We start from the raw sequence: 22,949 nt of genomic DNA, 5'->3' as shown, positions 1-22,949 counted from the left end.
AGGATTTTCACCAAGATAATGGTGGAAATGATGGTGGTCCTGCGCAAGCATGGAGTCACAATTATCCCATACTTGGACGATCTCCTAATAAAAGCGAGATCCAGAAAGAAATTGCTGAGCAGCGTGGCGCTCTCTCTGAGAGTGCTCCAGTAACACGGTTGGATTCTAAATCTACCGAAGTCACAGTTGATTCCGACAACTCGGCTAACGTTCCTAGGTATGATACTGGATACGGAACAAATGAAGGTCTTTCTCCCACTGGAGAAAGCCCAGGACATCCAGAACATGGTCAGAGACCTGCTAAAAACGAATAGGGTGTCAGTTCACCAATGCACTCGAGTTCTGGGAAAAATGGTGGCGGCCTACGAGGCCATTCCCTTCGGAAGGTTCCATGCAAGGACTTTTCAATGGGACCTTCTGGACAAGTGGTCCGGGTCCCATCTGCACTTACATCGGAAAATAACTCTGTCCTCAGGGGCCAGGGTGTCTCTCCTGTGGTGGTTGCAAAGTACTCACCTGCTGGAGGGTCGCAGGTTCGGAATTCAGGATTGGATCTTGGTTACCACGGACGCGAGCCTCCGAGGATGGGGAGCAGTCACACAAGGAAGAAATTTTCAGGGACTGTGGTCAGACCAGGAGTCCTGTCTACACATCAATGTGTTGGAACTCAGGGCCATTTACAATGGCCTTCGACAAGCGGAGAGTTCTTCGAAACCTACCGGTTCTGATTCAATCAGACAATGTCACAGCAGTTGCTCATGTGAATCGCCAAGGCGGGACAAGAAGCAGAGTCGCGATGGCGGATGCCACCAGGATTCTTCGCTGGGCGGAAAATCACGTAAGCGCTCTGTCGGCTGTCTTCATTCCGGGAGTGGACAACTGGGAAGCGGACTTCCTCAGCAGACACGATCTCCATCCAGGAGAGTGGGGACTTCATCAAGAAGTCTTTGCAGACGTAACGCGTCTTTGGGGAACTCCTCAAATAGACATGATGGCGTCACGCCTCAACAAAAAGCTTCGGAGGTATTGTGCCTGGTCTCTGGACCCTCTGGCAGTAGCAGTAGATGCTCTGGTAACACCGTGGGTGTTTAAATCGGTCTACGTGTTTCCTCCTCTTCCTCTCATCACAAAAGTGTTGAGGATCATAAGAAGAAGAAGAAGAGTACAGACGATAATCGTTGTCCCAGACTGGCCTCGAAGGGCCTGGTACTCGGATCTACAAGAGACACAGGAGATCCCTGGCCTCTTCTTCTGAGGGAAGACCTGTTGCAACAGGGGCCCTGTGTTTTTCAAGACTTACCGCGGTTACGTTTGACGGCATGGCGGTTGAACGCCGAATCCTAGCGAAAAAGGGGATTCCGGAAGAGGTCATCCTTACTTTAATAAAGGCTAGGAAGGAGGTGACGGTAAAACATTATCACCGTATCTGGCGAAAGTATGTGTCTTGGTGTGAGACCAAGAATGCACCTATGGAAGATTTTCATCTGGGTCGTTTTCTCCACTTCCTACAGACAGGAGTGGATATGGGCCTGAAATTAGGCTCTGTTAAGGTACAGATTTCGGCCCTCTCGATTTTCTTTCAGAAGGAATTGGCTTCTCTCCCAGAAGTCCAGACGTTTGTAAAGGGAGTGCTGCACATCCAGCCCCCTTTTGTGCCTCCAGTGGCACCATGGGACCTGAACGTGGTGTTGCAGTTCCTAAAATCACACTGGTTTGAACCGCTTAACAAGGTTGAGTTGAAATTTCTTACCTGGAAGGTGGGCATGTTGTTGGCCTTAGCATCAGCAAGGCGCGTGTCAGAATTGACGGCTTTACACACAAGAGCCCCTACTTGATTTTTCATGTGGATCGAGCTGAATTGAGGACACGTCCGCAATTTTTGCCTAAAGTGGTTTCTTCATTCCATATGAATCAACCTATTGTGGTGCCTGTGGCTACAAGTGACCAGGAGGATTCCAGATCCCTGGACGTAGTCAGGGCCTTAAAGATTTATGTAGCCAGGATGGCTACAATTAGGAAAACAGAGGCTCTGTTTGTCCTGTATGCTGCTAATAAGATTGGCGCACCTGCTTCGAAGCAGAATATTGCTAGCTGGATCTGTAGTACAATTCAGCAGGCTCATTCTACGGCTGGATTGCCGGTACCGAATTCGGTTAAGGCCCATTCCACTAGGAAGGTGGGTTCTTCTTGGGCGGCTGCCCGAGGCGTCTCGGCATTACAGCTTTGCTGAGCGGCGTCTTGGTCGGGGTCAAACACTTTTGCTAAATTCTACAAGTTTGATACCCTGGCTGATGAGGACCTAGCGTTTGCTCAGTCGGTGCTGCAGAGTCATACGCACTCTCCCGCCTGATTGGATGCTTTGGTATAAACCCCATGGTCCTTACGGAGTCCCCAGCATCCTCTAGGACGTAAGAGAAAATAAGATTTTAAACCTACCAGTAAATCTATTTCTCCTAGTCCGTAGAGGATGCTGGGCGCCCGTCCCAGTGCAGAAACTCTGCAAGACTTGTATATAGTTGTTGCTTACATAAGGGTTATGTTACAGTTGGAGTCGGTCTTGGACCGTTACTGTTATTGTTCATACGGTTAACTGGTTATGTATGATCCAGGTTACATGGTATGATTGGTGTGGGCTGGTATGAATCTTGCCCTTGGATTTCTAAATCCTGCCTTGTATTGTCCATCTCCACTGGGCACAGTTCTCTAACTGAGGTCTGGAGGAGGGGCATAGAGGGAGGAGCCAGTGCACACCCATAGTAAAAGTTCTTTTTAGGTGCCCTATCTCCTGCGGAGCCCGTCTATACCCCATGGTCCTTACGGAGTCCCCAGCATCCTCTACGGACTAGGAGAAATAGATTTACCGGTAGGTTTAAAATCTTATTTTACGCAACATACATGATTCAGCAGGTTTTATGGTAGAATCCATGAAAGACCTGGGTTCCATGGCTGTGGGAATATCTTCAGCTCGTCGGGACTGTGGCTGCACCAGTGGTCGGCCGACGCGGAATCCAGGAAAAGTGTGGAGTCCCTACCCTATACAGGTGAGGCTCTCTTTGGGGAAGCGCTAGATGCGTGGAAATCCACTGCTACAGCGGGTAAGTCTCCGTTTCTTCCCTCAGCAGCACCTGCTCCATAGAAGTCCTTCTCTTCACCTGCAACGCAGTCCTTTCGGCCTAACAGAACGTCCAATTCCTTCTTTAGGGGAGGTCGAGTTAAGTCCAAGAAACCTGCAGCTGCAGGTTCCCAGGAGCAAAAGCCTGCTTCAGGTACGCCAAAGTCCTCTGCATGACGGTGGACCGCGCGGCCTGGATATGGGGCCAGTGGGAGCCAGACTCAAGACACTTCAGTCACGTCTGGGTATCGTCCGGCCTGGATCCCTGGGTGATAGATATTGTATCCCAGGGATACAGGCTGGAATTTCAAAGTCTCCCTCCTCATCATTTTTTTCAAATCAGGTATGCCAACTGTGTTGGCAGACAGCACTGTACTACAGAACGCTGTCCAAAAACTGGTGGAGGCACAGGTCATTGTACCAGTACCACCTCACATGCAGAACAAAGGTTACTATTTGAACCTTTTCATGGTACCAAAACCGGATGGTTCGGTCAGGCCCATTCTGAACCTAAAATCATTAAACCCCTTTCTAAAGGAGTTCAAGTTCAAGATGGAGTCTCTCAGGGCGGTGATATCAGGTCTGGAAGAGGGGGAGTTCCTGGTATCTCTGGATATCATTGCTGGACTGTCATTTCCAGTTCCAGGCCCTGCCATTCGGCCTCCCCACGGCACCAAGGGTGTTTACCACGGTGATGGCAGAAATTATGATTCTCCTCCGCAAACGGGGTGTGAACATCATTCCATATCTGGACGATCTGCTGATAAAGGCATTGTCCAAGGAGAAGCTGCTGCAATCCATTGTTCTTACAACATGCCTCCTCGAGAGTCATGGTTGGATCCTGAACCATTCCAAAGTCACATTTGGAACCAACCCAGGGGTTATCATTTCTGGGAATGATCCTGGACATGGAAGTGCAAAAGGTGTTTCTGCCGCAGGAAAAGGCATTGGTGATACAAACTATGGTCCGGGAGGTCCTGAAGCCATCCCGGGTGTCGGTTCATCAGTGCATTTGCCTATTGGGAAAGATGGTGGCCTCTTACGAGGCTCTCCAGTTCGGGAGGTTCCACGCTCGGACCTTCCAACTGGATCTCCTAGACAAATGGTCGGGATCTCATCTCCACATACACCAGAGAATTCGTCTGTCACCAAAGGCAAGGATTTCACTCCTCTGGTGGCTCCACTTGCCTCACCTTCTAGAGGGCCGCAGGTTCGGGATTGAGGACTGGGTCCTTCTAACCACGGATGCGACCCTTCGGAGCTGGGGAGCAGTCACTCAATGAGTAACCTTCCAAGGACGGTGGTCAAGTCTGGAAGCCGGCCCGCCCATCAACATCCTGGAACTCAAAACCGTCTACAACGGTCTTCTTCAGGCGGCCCCTCTTCTAAGAAATCAGGCCATTCAAGTGCAGTCGGACAACGTAACAACAGTGGCTTACATAAACCGACAAGGCGGAACGAAGAGCAGAGCGTCAATGTCAGAGGTGTCAAAAATACTTCTCTGGACAGAAAAACATGCGTTAGCGCTGTCAGCCATCTTCATTCTGGGAGTAGACAACTGGGAAGCAGATTCCTGAGCAGACACGATCTCCATCCAGGAGAGTGGGGACTCCATCCGGAGGTGTCCAAGGAAATAACAGATCTTTGGGGTTTACCCCAAATAGACATGATGGCCTCTCGTCTCAACAAGAAGCTTCGGTGTTCAAGCGATCCTCATTGCCCCAGACTGGCCAAGAAGGGCTTGGTATGCAGCCCTTCTGAATCTACTGCAAGAAGAGCCGAGGCCTCTTCCTCTTCGGGAGGACCTGCTGCAGCAGGGGCCGTTCGCCTATCAAGACTTACCGCAGCTACGTTTGACGACATGGAAGTTGAGCGCCTGATTCTTGCTCGGAAGGGCATTCCGAAGAAGGTTATTCCTACCCTCATACAGGCTAGGAAAGGAGTAACGTCTAAACATTACCATCGTATTTGGAAGAAATATGTCTCTTGGTGTGAGTCCAAGAAGTTTCCTACGGTGGAGTTTCAACTGGGACATTTCCTACTCTTCCTGCAAGCAGGAGTGGATATGGGTCTGAGGTTGGGATCTGTGAAGGTCCAGATTTCAGCCCTATCCATTTTCTTTCAGAAACAATTGGCTGCCCTCCCTGAGACATTCAGACCTTTTTGAAGGGAGTTCTGCATATCCAACCTCCCTTTGTACTGCCTACGGCGCCTTGGGACCTTAACGTGGTGTTGCAGCTCCTCCAGTCGGATTGGTTCGAACCTCTACAGGAGGTAGAGGTCAAATTTCTTACATGGAAGGCAGTCACTTTGTTGGCCTCGGCTTCTGCTAGACGTGTGTCCGAGCTGGGGGCTTTGTCCTGTAAAAGCCCTTACTTGATCTTCCACGAAGATCGAGCTGAGCTCCGGACTCGTTGGCAGTTTCTTCCAAAGGTTGTGTCGGCATTTCATATTAACCAACCTTTCTCTGACGTCCTAGTGGATGCTGGGAACTCCGTAAGGACCATGGGGAATAGACGGGCTCCGCAGGACACTGGGCACTCTAAAAGAAAGATTAGGTACTATCTGGTGTGCACTGGCTCCTCCCTCTATGCCCCTCCTCCAGACCTCAGTTAGAATCTGTGCCCGGCCAGAGCTGGGTGCTCCTAGTGGGCTCTCCTGAGCTTGCTAGAAAGAAAGTATTTGTTAGGTTTTTTATTTTCAGTGAGATCTGCTGGCAACAGACTCACTGCTACGTGGGACTGAGGGGAGAGAAGCAAACCTACCTGCGTGCAGCTAGCTTGTGCTTCTTAGGCTACTGGACACCATTAGCTCCAGAGGGTTCGAACACAGGGCCTGACCTCGATCGTCCGTTCCCGGAGCCGCGCCGCCGTCCCCCTTGCAGAGCCAGAAGACAGAAGAAGAAGATGAAATCGGCGGCAGAAGACTCCGGTCTTCATTAAGGTAGCGCACAGCACTGCAGCTGTGCGCCATTGCTCCCACAGCACACCACACACTCCGGTCACTGTAGGGTGCAGGGCGCTGGGGGGGGGACGCCCTGGGCAGCAATTATATTACCTTTTGGCTAAATATACACATAATACAGTCTACTAACTGTGTATGTGTAAAAAACCCCGCCATTAAGTTAAAGAAAACGCGGGACAGAAGCCCGCCGCTGAGGGGGCGGGGCCTTCTTCCTCAGCACACCAGCGCCATTTTCCCTTCACAGCTCCGCTGGAAGCACGCTCCCAGGCTCTCCCCTGCAGTATCCAGGTACAAGACGGGTTTAAAAGAGAGGGGAGGGCACATAAATTTTAGGCGCAAATCGATACACACAAGCAAGCTATTGGGAAAATCACTTATTAGCAGTGTAAAATCCCTGTGTTATATAGCGCTTGTGGTGTGTGCTGGCATACTCTCTCTTTGTCTCCCCAAAGGACTTTGTGGGGGTCCTGTCCTCAGTCTGAGCATTCCCTGTGTGTGTGCGGTGTGTCTGTACGGCTGTGTCGACATGTTTGATGAGGAGGGTTACGTGGAGGCGGAGCAGGGGCAGATACATGTGGTGTCGCCCCGACGGGGCCGACACCTGATTGAATGGATATGTGGAAGGTTTTAACCGACAGTGTCAACTCCTTACAGAAAAGGTTTGATGACGCAGCAGCCTTGGGACAGCCGGGGTCTCAGCCCGCGCCTGCCCAGGCGACTCAGAAGCCGTCAGGGGCTCATAAACGCCCGCTAGCTCTGATGGTAGACACAGATGTCGACACAGAGTCTGACTCCAGTGTGGATGAGGATGAGACAAATGTTCAGTCTACAAAGCTATCCGATGCATGATTACTGCAATGAAAGATGTATTGCACATTTCTGATATTAACCCGGTTACCACCAAGAGGGGTATTATGTTTGGGGAGAAAAAGCAGCCAGTGACTTTTCCCCCATCTGATGAATTAAATGATTTGTGTGAAGAAGCGTGGAGTTCCCCTGATAAGAAACTAGTGATTTCTAAGAGGTTACTGATGGCGTACCCTTTCCCGCCAACGGATAGGTTACGTTGGGAAACATCCCCTAGGGTGGACAAGGCGCTAACACGCTTATCTAAAAGGGTGGCACTGCCGTCTCAGGATACGGCCGCCCTAAAGGAGCCTGCGGATAGAAAGCAGGAAGCTATCCTGAAGTCTGTGTATACACACTCTGGTACTCTACTGAGACCTGCTATTGCTTCAGCCTGGATGTGTAGTGCTGCAGCAGCATGGACTGATACCCTGTCAGACAACATTGATTCCCTCGACAGGGATACTATTTTGCTAACCATCGAACATATAAAAGACGTTGTCTTATATATGCGGGATGCACAGAGGGACATTTGCCTGCTGGCATCTAGAATTAATGCAATGTCCATTTCTGCCAGGAGAGTATTATGGACTCGGCAGTGGACAGGTGATGCAGATTCTAAAAAACACATGGAGGTTTTGCCTTATAAGGGTGAGGAACTATTTGGGGACGGTCTCTCGGACCTCGTATCCACAGCAACTGCTGGGAAGTCGACTTTTTTGCCTCAGGTTCCCTCACAGCCTAAGAAAGCACCGTATTATCAAATGCAGTCCTTTCGGCCTCAGAAAGGCAAGCGGGTCAGAGGAGCATCCTTTCTGGCCAGAGGCAAGGGTAGAGGAAAGAAGCTGCACCAGGCAGCCAGTTCCCAGGAACAAAAATCCTCCCCTGCTTCCACTAAGTCCACCGCATGACGTTGGGGCTCCACAGGCACAGCCAGGTGCGGTGGGGGCGCGTCTCCGAAACTTCAGCAACCAGTGGGTTCGCTCACAAGTGGATCTATAGGTTATACAAATTGTATCTCAGGGATACAAGCTGGAGTTCGAGGCGACTCCCCCTCGCCGTTACCTCAAATCAGCCTTGCCAGCTGCTCCCAGGGAAAGGGAGGTAGTACTGGCGGCAATTCACAACCAGTACCTCCAGCAGGTGATAATCAAGGTCCCCCTCCTTCAACAGGGCAGGGGTTACTATTCCACAATGTTTGTGGTACCGAAACCGGACGGTTCGGTGAGACCCATCCTGAATTTAAAATCCTTGAACACTTATATAAAGAAGTTCAAGTTCAAAATGGAATCGCTCAGGGCGGTTATTGCAAGTCTGGAAGAGGGGGATTTTATGGTGTCGCTGGACATCAAGGATGCTTACTTGCATGTCCCCATTTTCCCACCTCACCAGGAGTACCTCAGGTTTGTGGTACAGAACTGTCATTACCAATTCCAGACGTTGCCGTTTGGTCTCTCCACGGCTCCGAGAATATTTTCCAAGGTAATGGCCGAAATTTTGATACTCCTTCGAAGAAAGGGAGTTATAATTATCCCGTACTTGGACGATCTCCTCATAAAGGCGAGGTCCAAAGAGCAGTTGTTGGTCAGCGTAGCACTCTTTCAGGAAGTGTTGCAACAGCACGGCTGGATTCTGAATATCCCAAAGTCGCAGCTGATCCCTACGACGCATCTGCTTTTCCTGGGAATTCTGGACACAGAACAGAAGAAGGTGTTTCTCCCGGAGGAGAAGGCCCAGGAATTGTCATCTCTGGTCAGGGACCTCCTGAAATCAAAACAGGTGTCGGTGCATCACTGCACGCGAGTCCTGGGAAAGATGGTGGCTTCTTACGAAGCAATTCCCTTCGGCAGGTTCCATGCAAGGATCTTTCAGTGGGATCTGTTGGACAAATGGTCCGGATCGCATCTTCAGATGCATCGGTTGATCACCCTGTCCCCAAGGGCCAGGGTGTCTCTGCTGTGGTGGCTGCAGAGTGCTCATCTTCTCGAGGGACGCAGGTTCGGCATACAGGACTGGATCCTGGTGACCACGGATGCAAGCCTCCGAGGATGGGGGGCAGTCACTCAGGGAAGAAACTTCCAGGGACAGTGGTCAAGTCTGGAGACTTCTCTACACATAAATATATTGGAACTAAGGGCCATCTACAACGCCCTGAGTCAAGCAGAGCCCCTGCTTCAAAACCAATCTGTACTGATTCAGTCAGACAACATCACGGCGGTCGCCCATGTAAACCGCCAGGGCGGCACAAGAAGGATGGCAATGGCAGAAGCCACAAGGATTCTTCGATGGGTGGAGAATCACGTGCTAGCACTGTCAGCAGTGTTCATTCCGGGAGTGGACAACTGGGAAGCAGACTTCCTCAGCAGGCACGACCTCCACCCGGGAGAGTGGGGACTTCATCAAGAAGTCTTCACACAGATTGTAAATCGTTGGGAACTGCCACAAGTGGACATGATGGCGTCCCGCCTCAACAAAAAGCTAAAAAAATATTGCGCCAGGTCACGGGACCCTCAGGCGATAGCTGTGGACGCACTAGTGACACCGTGGGTGTACCAGTCGGTTTATCTGTTCCCTCCTCTTCCTCTCATACCCAAGGTACTGAGGATAGTAAGAAAGAGAGGAGTAAGAACTATAGTCACCGTTCCGGATTGGCCAAGAAGAACTTGGTACCCAGAACTACAAGAAATGATCTCAGGGGACCCATGGCCTCTGCCTCTCAGACAGGACCTGTTGCAGCAGGGGCCCTGTCTGTTCCAAGACTTACCGCGGCTGCGTTTGACGGCATGGCGGTTGAACGCCGGATCCTAGCGGAAAAGGGCATTCCGGATGAAGTTATTCCTACTCTGATAAAGGCTAGGAAAGACGTGACAGTAAAACATTATCACCGTATATGGCAAAAATATGTTGCTTGGTGTGAGGCCAGGAAGGCCCCTACAGAGGAATTCCAGCTGGGTCGATTCCTGCACTTCCTACAGTCAGGAGTGACTATGGGCCTAAAATTAGGATCCATAAAGGTCCAGATTTCGGCCCTATCTATTTTCTTTCAAAAAGAACTGGCTTCACTGCCTGAAGTTCAGACGTTTGTTAAGGGAGTGCTGCATATTCAGCCCCCTTTTGTGCCTCCAGTGACACCTTGGGATCTTAACGTTGTGTTGGATTTCCTGAAATCACACTGGTTTGAGCCACTTAAGACCGTGGAGCTAAAGTATCTCACGTGGAAGGTGGTCATGCTGTTGGCCTTGGCTTCAGCTAGGCGTGTGTCTGAATTGGCGGCTTTGTCATGTAAAAGCCCGTATCTGATCTTCCATATGGACAGGGCAGAATTGAGGACTCGTCCCCAATTTCTCCCAAAGGTGGTATCAGCGTTTCATTTGAACCAACCTATTGTGGTGCCTGCGGCTACTCGGGACTTGGAGGCTTCCAAGTTGCTGGACGTAGTCAGGGCTTTGAAAATCTATGTAGCCAGGACGGCTGGAGTCAGGAAAACTGACTCGCTGTTTATCCTGCATGCACCCAACAAACTGGGTGCTCCGGCTTCAAAGCAAACTATTGCGCGCTGGATCTGTAACACGATTCAGCAAGCTCATTCTGCGGCAGGGTTACCGCATCCTAAATCAGTAAAAGCCCATTCCACAAGGACGGTGGGCTCTTCTTGGGCGGCTGCCCGAGGGGTCTCGGCTTTACAGCTTTGCCGAGCTGCTACTTGGTCGGGTTCAAACACATTTGCTAAGTTCTACAAGTTTGATACCCTGGCTGAGGAGGACCTTGCCTTTGCTCATTCGGTGCTGCAGAGTCATCCGCACTCTCCCGCCCGTTTGGGAGCTTTGGTATAATCTCCATGGTCCTTACGGAGTTCCCAGCATCCACTAGGACGTCAGAGAAAATAAGAATTTACTCACCGGTAATTCTATTTCTCGTAGTCCGTAGTGGATGCTGGGCGCCCGTCCCAAGTGCGGACTCTCTGCAATACATGTATATAGTTATTGCTTAACTCAAGGGTTATTGTTCTGAGCTGTCTGTTACTGAGGCTCAGTTGTTGTTCATACTGTTAACTGGGTATGGTTATCACAAGTTGTACAGTGTAATTGGTGTGGCTGGTATGAGTCTTACCCTGGATTCCAAATCCTTTCCTTGTTGTGTCAGCTCTTCCGGGCACAGTTTCCTTAAGTGAGGTCTGGAGGAGGGGCATAGAGGGAGGAGCCAGTGCACACCAGATAGTACCTCATCTTTCTTTTAGAGTGCCCAGTCTCCTGCGGAGCCCGTCTATTCCCCATGGTCCTTACGGAGTTCCCAGCATCCACTACGGACTACAAGAAATAGAATTACCGGTGAGTAAATTCTTATTATTGTGGTGCCAGTGGCTACGGACTCCTCAATTACTTCAAAGTCTTTGGATGTCATAAGGGCTGTGAAGATTTATGTGAAGAGAACGTCTCGTCACAGAAAGTCGGACTCTCTGTTTGTCCTATATGATCCCAAGAAGATTGGGTGTCCTGCTTCTAAGCAGACGATTTCTCGCTGGATCAGGTTCACTATCCAGCACGCTTATTCTACGGCAGGACTGCCGTGTCCAAAATCTGTTAAGGCCCACTCTATTCGTAAGGTGGGGTCTTCCTGGGCGGCTGCCCGGGGTGTCTCCGCAGTGCAACTTTGCCGAGCAGCAACTTGGTCAGGGTCGAACATGTTTGCAAAGTTTTACAAGTTCGATACTTTGGCCGCTGATGATCTGAAGTTCAGTCAATCAGTTCTGCAGGAGTCTCCGCACTCTCCCTCCCGTTCTGGGAGCTTTTGGTACATAATGTGGACCCCAGCATCCTCTGGGATGTAAGAGAAAATAGGATTTTGGTACCTACCAGTAAATCCTTTTATCGTAGTCCGTAGAGGATGCTGGGCGTCCGCCCTCCCAGTGCTTCGTTTTCCTGCAAATGTTATTTGGTTCAGTACAACTTCATTTTAGTTGAGTACTGCATTGTTACTTGGTAAGTAATGTTTCAGCTGTTGCTGAGTAGTTCAAGCTAGTTGACTTGTCGTGCCTTGTATGTGTGAGCTGGTATGAAGCTCACCACTATCTGTGTAATATCCTTCTCTCGAAGTATGTCGTCTCCTTGGGAACAGTTTCTACACTGAGTCTGGTAGGATGGGCATAGAGGGAGGAGCCAGCCCACACTCTCAAACTCTTAAAGTGCCAATAGCTCATGGTGGACCCGTCTATACCCCATGGTACTAATGTGGACCCCAGCATCCTCTATGGACTACGAGAAAAGGATCTACCGGTAGGTACCAACATTTGTATACAGAGGCCTCTCCTGCCAACTGATTACCTCCTCCCACTCCTACCTACAAGATTTCTCACGTGCTGCTCTCTTTCTCTGGAATTCTCTACCTCTCCCCACCCGACTCTCCACCTCTCTACAAAACTTCAATTGGGCTCTCAAAACCCACTTCTTCACCAACCCCAGCCAACTGTCCCCCAAACCCTCTTGTCCACGCTCACAGTCTACCCCTTCTATGTCACCATGGTCTGTTAGCCCTTCACCTTTTAGATTGTAAGCTCACAAGAGCAGGGCCTTCTCCATCATGTGCCTTGCCTTCTCTTACTTACACTATCTTATACTCCATACTCCCTTTGATGGCACCTAACCCCGGGATTTCTGTATATACCTTGTATTTGTCCTATATTGTCTCACACTGTAAGTGGGTTTTTTTTTTGCTCGTTTATGTACTGTGTAAGGGGCGCTGCGGATCCCTTTTGGCACCATATAAATAAAGGATACTACTAAATTGTTTTTTTTTAACAGATACAATTCACCATTATTGTTTCTTATAAATAATTTATATACATTTATTGTTGAAACATTAGTGTCCAAGATTTACAGTATGATCGTATCATTACAATGACATGACTGGGGAGGTGAGGGGATCTGGGAGTATCACTGTGACATCACTTATATCTATAGTAATGATACAGGGACATGACTGGGGAGGTGAAGGGATCTGGGAGCATCACAGTGACATCACTTATATCTATAGTAATAATACAGGGACATGACTGGGGAGGTGAGGGGATCTGGGAATGTCACAGTGACATCACTTATATCTATAGTAATAATACAGGGACATGACTGGGGAGGTGAGGGGGATCTGGGAATGTCACAGTGACATCACTTATATCTATAGTAATAATACAGGGACATGACTGGGGAGGTGAGGGGATCTGGGAATGTCACAGTGACATCACTTTTATCTTCAGTATTAAAACAGGGACATAACTGGGGAGGTGACTGCTGGGAATGGGGCATTATACAGTAACACCGGGGGATGTGTCTGGGTGGTGACTGGAGAGGTGACTGCTGGGAATGGGACATTATACAGTAACACTGGGGGATGTGTCTGGGTGATGACTGGAAAGGTAACTGCTGGGAATGGAACATTATACAGTAACATCAGGGTACGTGTCTGGGTGATGACTGGAGAGGTGACTGCTGGGAAAGGGGCATTATACAGTAACACCAGGGGACGTGTCCGGGTGATGACTGGAGAGGTGACTGCTTGGTATTGGACATTATACAGTAACACCAGGGAACGTGTCTGGGTGATGACTGTATCATTGTGTGTGTGTGTCAGGTTCCTATAAGGTGTCAGGATGTCACTGTCTATGTCTCCATGCAGGAGGGGGAGTATATAGAGGAGCACAGTGGTCTGTACAAGGACGTGATGATGGAGAATCACCGGCCCCCTCACATCACTGGGTAAGAGGAGACTGTCATGTATTGTACAGGGGAGAGCAGGTATGGGGACCCCTATATACACACATCACCTGATAATCACATATATACACTGTACTCAGTCACTGTGTGTCTCCTACAGATGGGCCCAGTAACAGAGATAACCCAGAGAGATGTCCCCGTCCTCTGTATTCCCAGGATTGTACAGAGGAGAGTCACAGGACCCCACAGGAGGATCAGGTAGGTTTGATTTAAGTTCTCACCCATATACCAAAGTGACCATCACTATGTGATCTGTAGAGGAGCTGTGTGTCTTATACACTGATATTATACTGTTTCACCTCAGTTTAATCTGACTGTATGCAAATGTCATTATAGTGTTTTGTTTTGTTGTTAGATAGAACGTCTGTCTGATATTAAAACAGAAGATATAGAGGGAGAAGAAGAGACGTATGTGACTGATATAAAGGCAGAAGATATAGAGGGAGAAGAAGAGACGTATGTGATTGATATAAAGGCAGAAGATATAGAGGGAGAAGAAGCGACGTATGTGACTGATATAAAGGCAGAAGATATAGAGGAAGAAGAAGAGACGTATGTGACTGATATAAAGGCAGAAGATATAGAGGGAGAAGAAGAGACGTATGTGACTGATATAAAGGCAGAAGATATAGAGGAAGAAGAAGAGACGTATGTGACTGATATGAAGGCAGAAGATACAGAGGGAGAAGAAGAGACGTTTGTGACTGATATGAAGGCAGAAGATACAGAGGGAGAAGAAGAGACGTATGTGACTGTTATAAAGGCAGAAGATATAGAGGGAGAAGAAGAGACGTATGTGACTGATATAAAGGCAGAAGATACAGAGGGAGAAGAAGAGACATATGTGACTGATATAAAGGCAGAAGATATAGAGGGAGAAGAAGAGACGTATGTGACTGCTATGAAGGCAGAAGATCTAGAGGGAGAAGATGAGACGTATGTGAGGGGTAATCAGCAGTGTGAGGAGGAGATCCCTACAGATATCAGCACAGGTGAGTAATAAACACTTATTACAGAATAGAGTCACATATTCTCCTTCAGTCACTACAGCAATCTCTTATACTACACCCTCCTTTGTCAGTACAAACTAATGAGCAATATGTATTTTCCCAGTGTGGCGTTAGGAGCCATCACCTCAATACTCCTGCTCTCCCCCTCACATCATGTCACTGTGTGTTACCAGCCCAGAGATCTGACCATTCTCCTCCCCACACTCTCTGGTATATCTCATACATCAGGAGCCATCAGCCCCTATTATACTCCTGCTCTCCCCCTCACATCATGTCACTGTGTGTTACCAGCCCAGAGATCTGACCAGTCTCCTCCCCACACTCTCTGGTGTATCTCATAGATCAGGAGACATCAGCCCCTATTATACTCCTGCTCTCCCCCTCACATCATATCACTGTGTGTTACCAGCCCAGAGATCTGACCAGTCTCCCCCCCCACACTCTCTGGTATATCTCATACATCAGGAGACATTAGCGCCTATTATACTCCTGCTCTCCACTCACATCATGTCACTGTGTGTTACCAGCCCAGAGATCTGACCAGTCTCCTCCCCACACTCTCTGGTGTATCTCATACATCAGGAGCCATCAGCCCCTATTATACTCCTGCTCTCCTCCTCACATCATGTCACTGTGTGTTACCAGCCCAGAGATCTGACCAGTATCCTCCCCACACTCTCTGGTGTATCTCATACATCAGGAGCCATCAGCCCCTATTATACTCCTGCTCTCCCCCTCACATCATGTCACTGTGTGTTACCAGCCCAGAGATCTGACCAGTCTCCTCCCCACACTCTCTGGTGTATCATACATCAGGAGCCATCAGCCCCTATTATACTCCTGCTCTCCCCTCACATCATGTCACTGTGTGTGTTACCAGCCCAGAGATCTGACCAGTCTCCTCCCCACACTCTCTGATATATCTCATACACCAGGAGCCATCAGCCCCTATTATACTCCTGCTCTCCTACTCACATCATGTCACTGTGTGTTACCAGCCCAGAGATCTGACCAGTCTCCTCCCCACACTCTCTGGTGTATCTCATACATCAGGAACCATCAGCCCCTATTATACTCCTGCTCTCCCCTCACATCATGTCACTGTGTGTTACCAGCCCAGAGATCTGACCAGTCTCCTCCCCACACTCTCTGGTGTATCTCATACATCAGGAGCCATCAGCCCCTATTATACTCCTGCTCTCCCCCTCACATCATGTCACTGTGTGTTACCAGCCCAGAGATCTGACCAGTCTCCTCCCCACACTCTGGTGTATCTCATACATCGGGAGACATCAGCCCCTATTTCTCTAGCATCTATAAGGGATATTGGGAACACATTAGTACGATGGGTATAGACTGGGTCCAAAGGAGCCAGTGCACTTTAAATTTCTTCAACTGGGTGTGCTGGCTCTGCTAGGGGGGTCCCCCGGTTCATGTTGCGGCTGTCACATGGGTGAGGCATACGGGTCCCTCCTGGGTGGACCAGCTATAGCCCCTGTGTAAAACTGGCCAGCGATGGGCTGAACTAAGCATTCATATAAGGTTACAGCATGTTTTGGAGACGTGGCCAGTATAAATATATTCAGTAGCTCCGGCGCCATTACGTTCAAGTAGACCGAAAGTAACCTCACCGCTGACCGCAAAGTTCCCACCATTGGCTACAATGGAGCGCATAGGCGCTACATTGTATCTCTGCCATGTGCAGCCTGACAGACACTACAGGAGCACACAGCCAATCAGGAGAGTGCCACGACGTGGCACTCCCTGATTGGCTGAAGGGACCCCCTTTGACAGGAGTCAGGGGGGGTCCTGGCAGTCGGGGAAAGGGGTCCCATGTGTAAACATGGGACCCCTTTCAGTGCGTGGTCGGGTTTCCGTTTTATTATTTTGCCAAGTACGTGGATTATACAAAGGTCTGATTCTACACTGGATTATGTGAGTATAATTTTTTTCACAGGTACCCCAAGGATTCTACATGGAGAAGAGGACCGAGCCTCGTGGGAACATAGGTAAGTATGTATGTATGGAGGTGTGCATGTATGTAATAAACTTATACTTTCACGGTGTGTGTGTCCTGTTTTTTGGGGGGTATTTTTTTAGTAGTAGTACTACAGGTACCAGCGGGCCCGGTTTTCCACCGCATGCTGGTACTTGTGGTTCTCCAAGTACCAGCTTGCAGGGGAGGCTTGCTGGGACTTGTAGTACTGCTACTAAAAACAATATTAATTTTTTTTCAAAAGGCTATCAGCCCCCCATCCGCCGCCCTTGGATGGGGGGGACAGCCTCGGGCTTCACCCCTGGCCCTTGGGTGGCTGGAGGGGGGGGGGCCTTGATTTAAGGGGTTCCCACTCCTCCAGGGTACCCTGGCCAGGGGTGACTAGTTGGGTATGTAATGCCAGGGCCGCAGGGACCAGTATAAAAGTGTCCCCCGGCTGTGGCATTATGTACCTGGCTAGTGGAGCCCGGTGCTGGTTTCAAAAATACGGGAGACCCCTACGCTTTTTGTCCCCCGTATTTTTGGAACCAGGACCAGGCGCAGAGCCCGGTGCTGGTTGATTAAATATGGGGGAACCCCTGTCATTTTTTACCCCATATTTTTTCAACCAGGACCGGCTCAAAGAGCCCCAGGCTGGTTATGCTTAGGAGGGGGGACCCCACGCAATTTTTTTTTCAGCTTTTACACTAAACAGACCCTTTCCCATAGATAACCATGCACAGATCTCACTGATCCGTGCATGGTTATCCAAACTCGACTGGAAAAAGCAGATCTATTTTTTTGCTGCTTTTTTTAACGAATCGAAAAAAAATAGACCCGCACTTGAGCACTCAGAAACTAACACCCAAATACGAATGAATAGTGAATGCCCGTATTGTATGAAATAACAGCCGTGTTTGACCGATGGTCTATTCATTCGTATTTCGGAACTTTGCAAATCAAACCATTACGAATAGTCCAAACACTGCCGAGATTGGTGCTTAGTGAATTCCCGGATTGGGACTTAGAAAAAAAAAAAAAAAACAAATCGGACAAACTCGAATTCTTAGTAAATATTGGCCCATGTCTTCCTGAAGGGTGTCATGTGCTGAAATCAGATCTTTGTGAGACGCAACAATCTCTTTCATCTTAGTCTGTACGAGTGCCAATCTCACTGATATCGGACCTCATAGCTTGAATATTGCAGTTAAGTTCTGAGGTTATTTCAGTCCTTAAATGTAGATAACATAGATTGTATAGAGCGAAGAGTAAGAGGACCATCTAGAGTAGGGGTGGGCAACATGCGGCCCACGGACCGATCCTGCCTGGCCCGCTGTGCCCCATCAGAGTGCAATGACAAGCGGCCCGACAGGCTGAGCCGCTTGTCATTGCACTACACTGCTCTCAAACGTGGCGCCGCTGAGGAAATTCCGGTCACGTCACAGGGTCAGCTGACCGGGTTTTCCTCTGTTATGCGCTGGGTGGCATGGGGGGCAGGCAGTGAGTAGGAGCGGTGGCCAGTGATTAGGAGCGGCAGCCAGTGAGTAGGAGCAGCGGGCAGCGAGCAGGAGCGGGCAGAGGCCACAGCAGCAGTGACTCCGGCCAGCAGCAGCAGCAGCGCGGATCATCGGACAGCGGGGATCGTCTGCCAGTGTGAAAAACAGGTTAACCCCCTGTCCAGCCAGCCACTGAAACGGATCAGTGCTTAAGCTGACATATAGGTTCAGGGGAGGGGAGTTAAAAACTGCAATATAGGTTTAGGGGAGGGGGGCAGGGACTGCTATATAGGTTTTGGGGAGGGGGGAAAAGGGGGGTAGGGACTGCTACGGGGCGGAACTACCGCCAGTGCCTTACATTGGGGCCCGCCACTGTCCAGGGGCCCAAAGCATGTAATGAGTCATATCGCCCGCCGAGGAGAGGAGAAGAGTGCAGCGGAACGGGGGAGGAGGAGGGAGGTGGAGGAGGGAGCAGCAGCAGTGCTGTGTAATTGGTAGAGGCGCTGCTGCTGCTGTCCCTCTGCTTCACCATAGGCTGCCCTCTGCCGCTGTGAATGCTGGGAAGCGCATCCCAGCATTCACAGCGGCGGAGAACAGCCTATGGTGAAGCAGAGGGACAGCAGCAGCAGCGCCTCCACCAATTACACAGCGCTGCTGCGGCTCCCTCCTCCACCTCCCTCCTCCTCGTTCTCCCCTGCCCGGGATCTCTGCAGAAGCTGCACTGAAGAGCCTGAGCCAGCGGAGACAGTAAATATAATTCTCTTTATTTCTTTTCTGTCTGCCGTAATGTGTAAAAAGGGGGACTGTCTGCCGTATTGTGTAAAAAGGCACGCTATCTGCCGTAATGTGTAAAAAGGGGAACGAGGTCTGCCGTAATGTGTAAAAAGGCTGTCTGCCATAATGTGTAAAAAAGGGCATGCTGTCTGCTGTAATGTGTAAAAAGGGGACTCTTTTTGTGTATTTTGTGTGTGGCCCTCGAATATTCGCTGGAAATGTTAAGCGGCCCCCCCAGCTGAAATAATTGCCCATCTCTGATCTAGAGTGTCTTAAGACATCTTCAGCCATTACAGCTGGGTTGTGCAAGAAGAAGCAGATGATGATGTAGTGGTCTCAGAAAGACCACCTGAATTCGAGGTACCAAAGAGATGGACAGGTGGGGCCGATTTGGTACCTTTTAACCTTTTTTGGAGGCATGGTAAGCCGGCTACAAAGAGACTGACCTCTCAGAGATGGGAAAATACAAACGATCTATAAATAAAAGGAACAGTAGTACGCTGTCAGGAGGTTACATCAAGATGACTCAGTTCAAAATGACATTCTTAGTCGGGGTGACGGGGGTATCCGAGCCAAAGTTTCACGTAAACATGATGTAATGCAACTCAAATAACACAGTAATGAGTGAGAAATTCCACTAGAGGTCAGCGTGATCACAGACGTGAAGTACTCAGCACAGAGAGACACAAATGGCAAAATATATTCAGTCAGTAAATCCACAAAATAATATACTGTGAGGTTGTAATCAGAGTGTAATGAGCTGTACTCAGACGATACTTGATACTGGGCTCTGCATGTAGACTGAGAGGAAGTAGATTATAGTGGTACCATATAAATAGAAGGTAGTTTCACCTCCAGGCAACTGCTTCAATTTAGTGTAGTGACCCCAGTCTAGCTGCCAGGACACTCAGCTTATATCAATTTTAAACCTCATTGAAGGCAAAGCATGCGATGGCCGGGCACCAGGATCCAAAATGGCAGCCATCTCACTTCCTAATATCACCGCTGGGCTCCGGTGACTGTGGGCAGCCCGTTCTGTCCCCAGCAGTTGCGAGAGAGCATTTGCTCCAAGTCAGGTGTCCGGAGCGTGCAGGAAAGACTGGGCGCACTTAGCCCCAGAATTTGAACAGTGTCCAAAGAGAGCAGAGCGCGCGGCTTTAGGGCAGTAGGAGTTGGGGAATTAATAGATTGGGTCTTGGTGCAAGCGGCAGCTGAGAGCTATCAGGTGGGGTAGATAAGAAGCCACTTAGTGAGTCGAGCTCCAGAAAGTACGTCTGGATGGACCACGCTCCCTCTTATGTATTATTTTATATACTAACAGGGGTGACAGGTGTGGTACATCCCTGCAAAGGCAGATCCAATCTCTTTCTCATCAGACTCTGCTGTCTTCCCTGCACTCTCACTCAGATGTTCACTGCTGCCAGTAGCACACGTATGAGAAGCAGAAGTATGGCGGCAGCAGTATAGATTCTGATATGTAATTCTCTGTATCATACACACATCATCCTTATTACTATTGAGGATTTAGAGGTAAGGCACTGATGATGGGGGTGTAAGACTGGATTATAACCTAGCAGATGATGATGATTACAGTGTATTATATGGTGTATTGCATGTAAAATACCTTGTTCCACACCTACTCTGCTGTAGCAATATACCTTATATAAGGGTGAGTAACACATGTACAGGCTTACCAGCGTATGAGCACACACATAAAGGAATACTGCCTTACCAATGCTTCCAGGAGTAACGTTAGGAGACATTTCTCTGATCCATCAGCTCATATGACTGATGTTATTGTTCATCTAGAATCTCCAATTCATACGATATGTTCCCCATCCATTGTTTTACATTGGTGCTGACATAGAACTTGGCGAGTGACTACATCTCCATTTATACTTCATGGTTAGTTACCAGTACAAGAGAGAGATATATCTAAGTCTTATTATAATATTACATTTGTTATTGTGAGTGTTCTCAGGAGGGTGGACACAATGATAGTCTGAGACACAATATTATAAAGCCTTCATTAAAAGTTATGTTTTATTATATACACACATTTACAATTAAGTGTCCCAGAGAGTCGTCTTCTTCTATTGTTTACAAGATTAATATTGTTACAGAAAATGTCACATTTCCATAATGTATTTTATTTCCAGCAGATGGACACACAAGCAGGAATATCTCAGAAGGACATCTAATGTTATCCCCGGATTGTGACATAAAAGATAATGACAGTATACAGGATTCTCCAGGAGATAACCCCATTACCCCAATTATACATCCAGCTCTATCAGCTGATCCCTCTGATCCTGGGAAATGTTCTCCTGATCACTCTGATATTGGTGCATCTGTTACAGCTCTGACAGTAGATACAGTGTTTCTCTGTTTTATAGATGCCAAATGTTTTACACAGAACACAAAGCTTATTACCCATCAGACAGGTAGGGCAGGGGAGAGGCCATTTCCATGTTCTGAGTGTGGAAAATGTTTTACCTGGAAATCACAACTTGTTGCACATCAGCGAAGTCACACAGGTGAGAAGTCATTTCCATGTCCTGAGTGTGGGAAATGTTTTGCCCACAAATCAGGTCTTGTTATACATTACAGAAGTCACACAGGTGAGAAGCCATTTTCTTGCTCTAAGTGCGAGAAATGTTTTATCCAGAAATCAAAACTTGTTACACATCAAAGAAGTCACACAGGTGAGAAGCCATTTCCATGTTCTGAGTGTGGGAAATGTTTTGCACGCAAATCAGATCTTGTTATGCATCACAGAAGTCACACAGGTGAGAAGCCATTTTCTTGCTCTGAGTGCGGGAAATGTTTTATCCGGAAATCACAACTTGTTATACATCAGAGAAGTCACACAGGTGAGAGGCCATTTCCATGTTCTGAGTGTGGGAAATATTTTGCACACAAATCAGATCTTGTTATACATAAGAGAAGTCACACAGGTGAGAAGCCATTTTCTTGCTCTGAATGCGGGAAATGTTTTGCACAGAAATCACAACTTGCTAGACATCACAGAAGTCACACAGGTGAGAGGCCATTTTCTTGCTCTGAGTGCGGGAAAACCTTTGCCCACAAATCACATCTTGTTACACATCAGCGAAGTCACACAAGTGAGAAGCCACTTCCATGGTCTGAGAAATAAATCCGCTCTTGTTGCACGCAATGGACATCACTCAGGTGAGGAACCATTTTAGTCTTCTGGAGTATACTAATTGCCATGCATTGTTCTTTAAGGTTCTTATCCTATCTCCAATGCTTTTTGCAATATACATGCTACCACTGGGTGAAATAATCAGATGTCATGCCCTCATCTACTACTGCTATGCAGATGACCTGTCTCTTGCTTCGGGTACTGAGAACCCAGTACCAATCCTAAATGGTTGTGTAGCTGAGATCCAGGTGTGGGTGATGCCAGTTGGCTGTGACTGAGTCCTGGTGAAACAGGTCCATATGGTAGAAGCTCACCAACAAAGGGCAGGGCTACAGCTCTGCTTTGTTACCAACCAGACTTAAGGTGGGTACACACTGATAGATATATCTGTAGATCAATTGATCTGCAGATATATCTATGGACGGATCGGGCAGTGTGCTGTGCATACACACTGCCCGATCCGTCGGGGACTGACGTCATGAACTGGGCGGGCGTGTACACACGCCCGCCCAGTTCAGCTGTCAATCACCGCCGGCCGCCGCAGCATGTGTACGGGCGGTCGGCCGACCGCCCCGTACACACACAGCGACGCGCCAATATATCGGTAGATATATTGCCCGTCGGCTGTGCTGCGCGGCCGACGCGATACGTCTGTGAACGACGGAGTTCACAGACGTATCGGCCGTACACACTGGCCGACGGTCCCGCGATATATCGGCCGTTCAACAGAACGGCCGATATATCGACCAGTGTGTACGGGCCTTTACACTTGTGGGTTCCGAGTTACAAAATGCTGATCCTGTGCAGAATCTTGGTGTCCTGGATGGTGGAGTGACACT

At 48.8% G+C, this 22,949-nt stretch overlaps 1 protein-coding gene across 1 annotated transcript; it reads left to right on the top strand.

Moving 5' to 3' along the window:
* Positions 1-13,794: 13,794 nt before the first annotated feature.
* Positions 13,795-22,534, top strand: LOC134984035 (oocyte zinc finger protein XlCOF6.1-like). Its single transcript, XM_063949680.1, has 3 exons — positions 13,795-13,887; positions 14,045-14,681; positions 21,104-22,534. Exons 2-3 carry the CDS (start codon positions 14,351-14,353, stop codon positions 22,099-22,101), a joined length of 1,329 nt encoding a protein of 442 aa, XP_063805750.1. The 5' UTR covers positions 13,795-13,887; positions 14,045-14,350; the 3' UTR covers positions 22,102-22,534.
* Positions 22,535-22,949: the final 415 nt, after the last annotated feature.

Source organism: Pseudophryne corroboree (genome assembly GCF_028390025.1).
Source record: "Pseudophryne corroboree isolate aPseCor3 chromosome 3 unlocalized genomic scaffold, aPseCor3.hap2 SUPER_3_unloc_30, whole genome shotgun sequence".
Taxonomy (NCBI): domain Eukaryota; kingdom Metazoa; phylum Chordata; class Amphibia; order Anura; family Myobatrachidae; genus Pseudophryne; species Pseudophryne corroboree.
The sequence above is the reverse complement of the archived record's forward strand: the minus strand, read 5'-3'. Positions and strand labels throughout refer to the sequence as shown.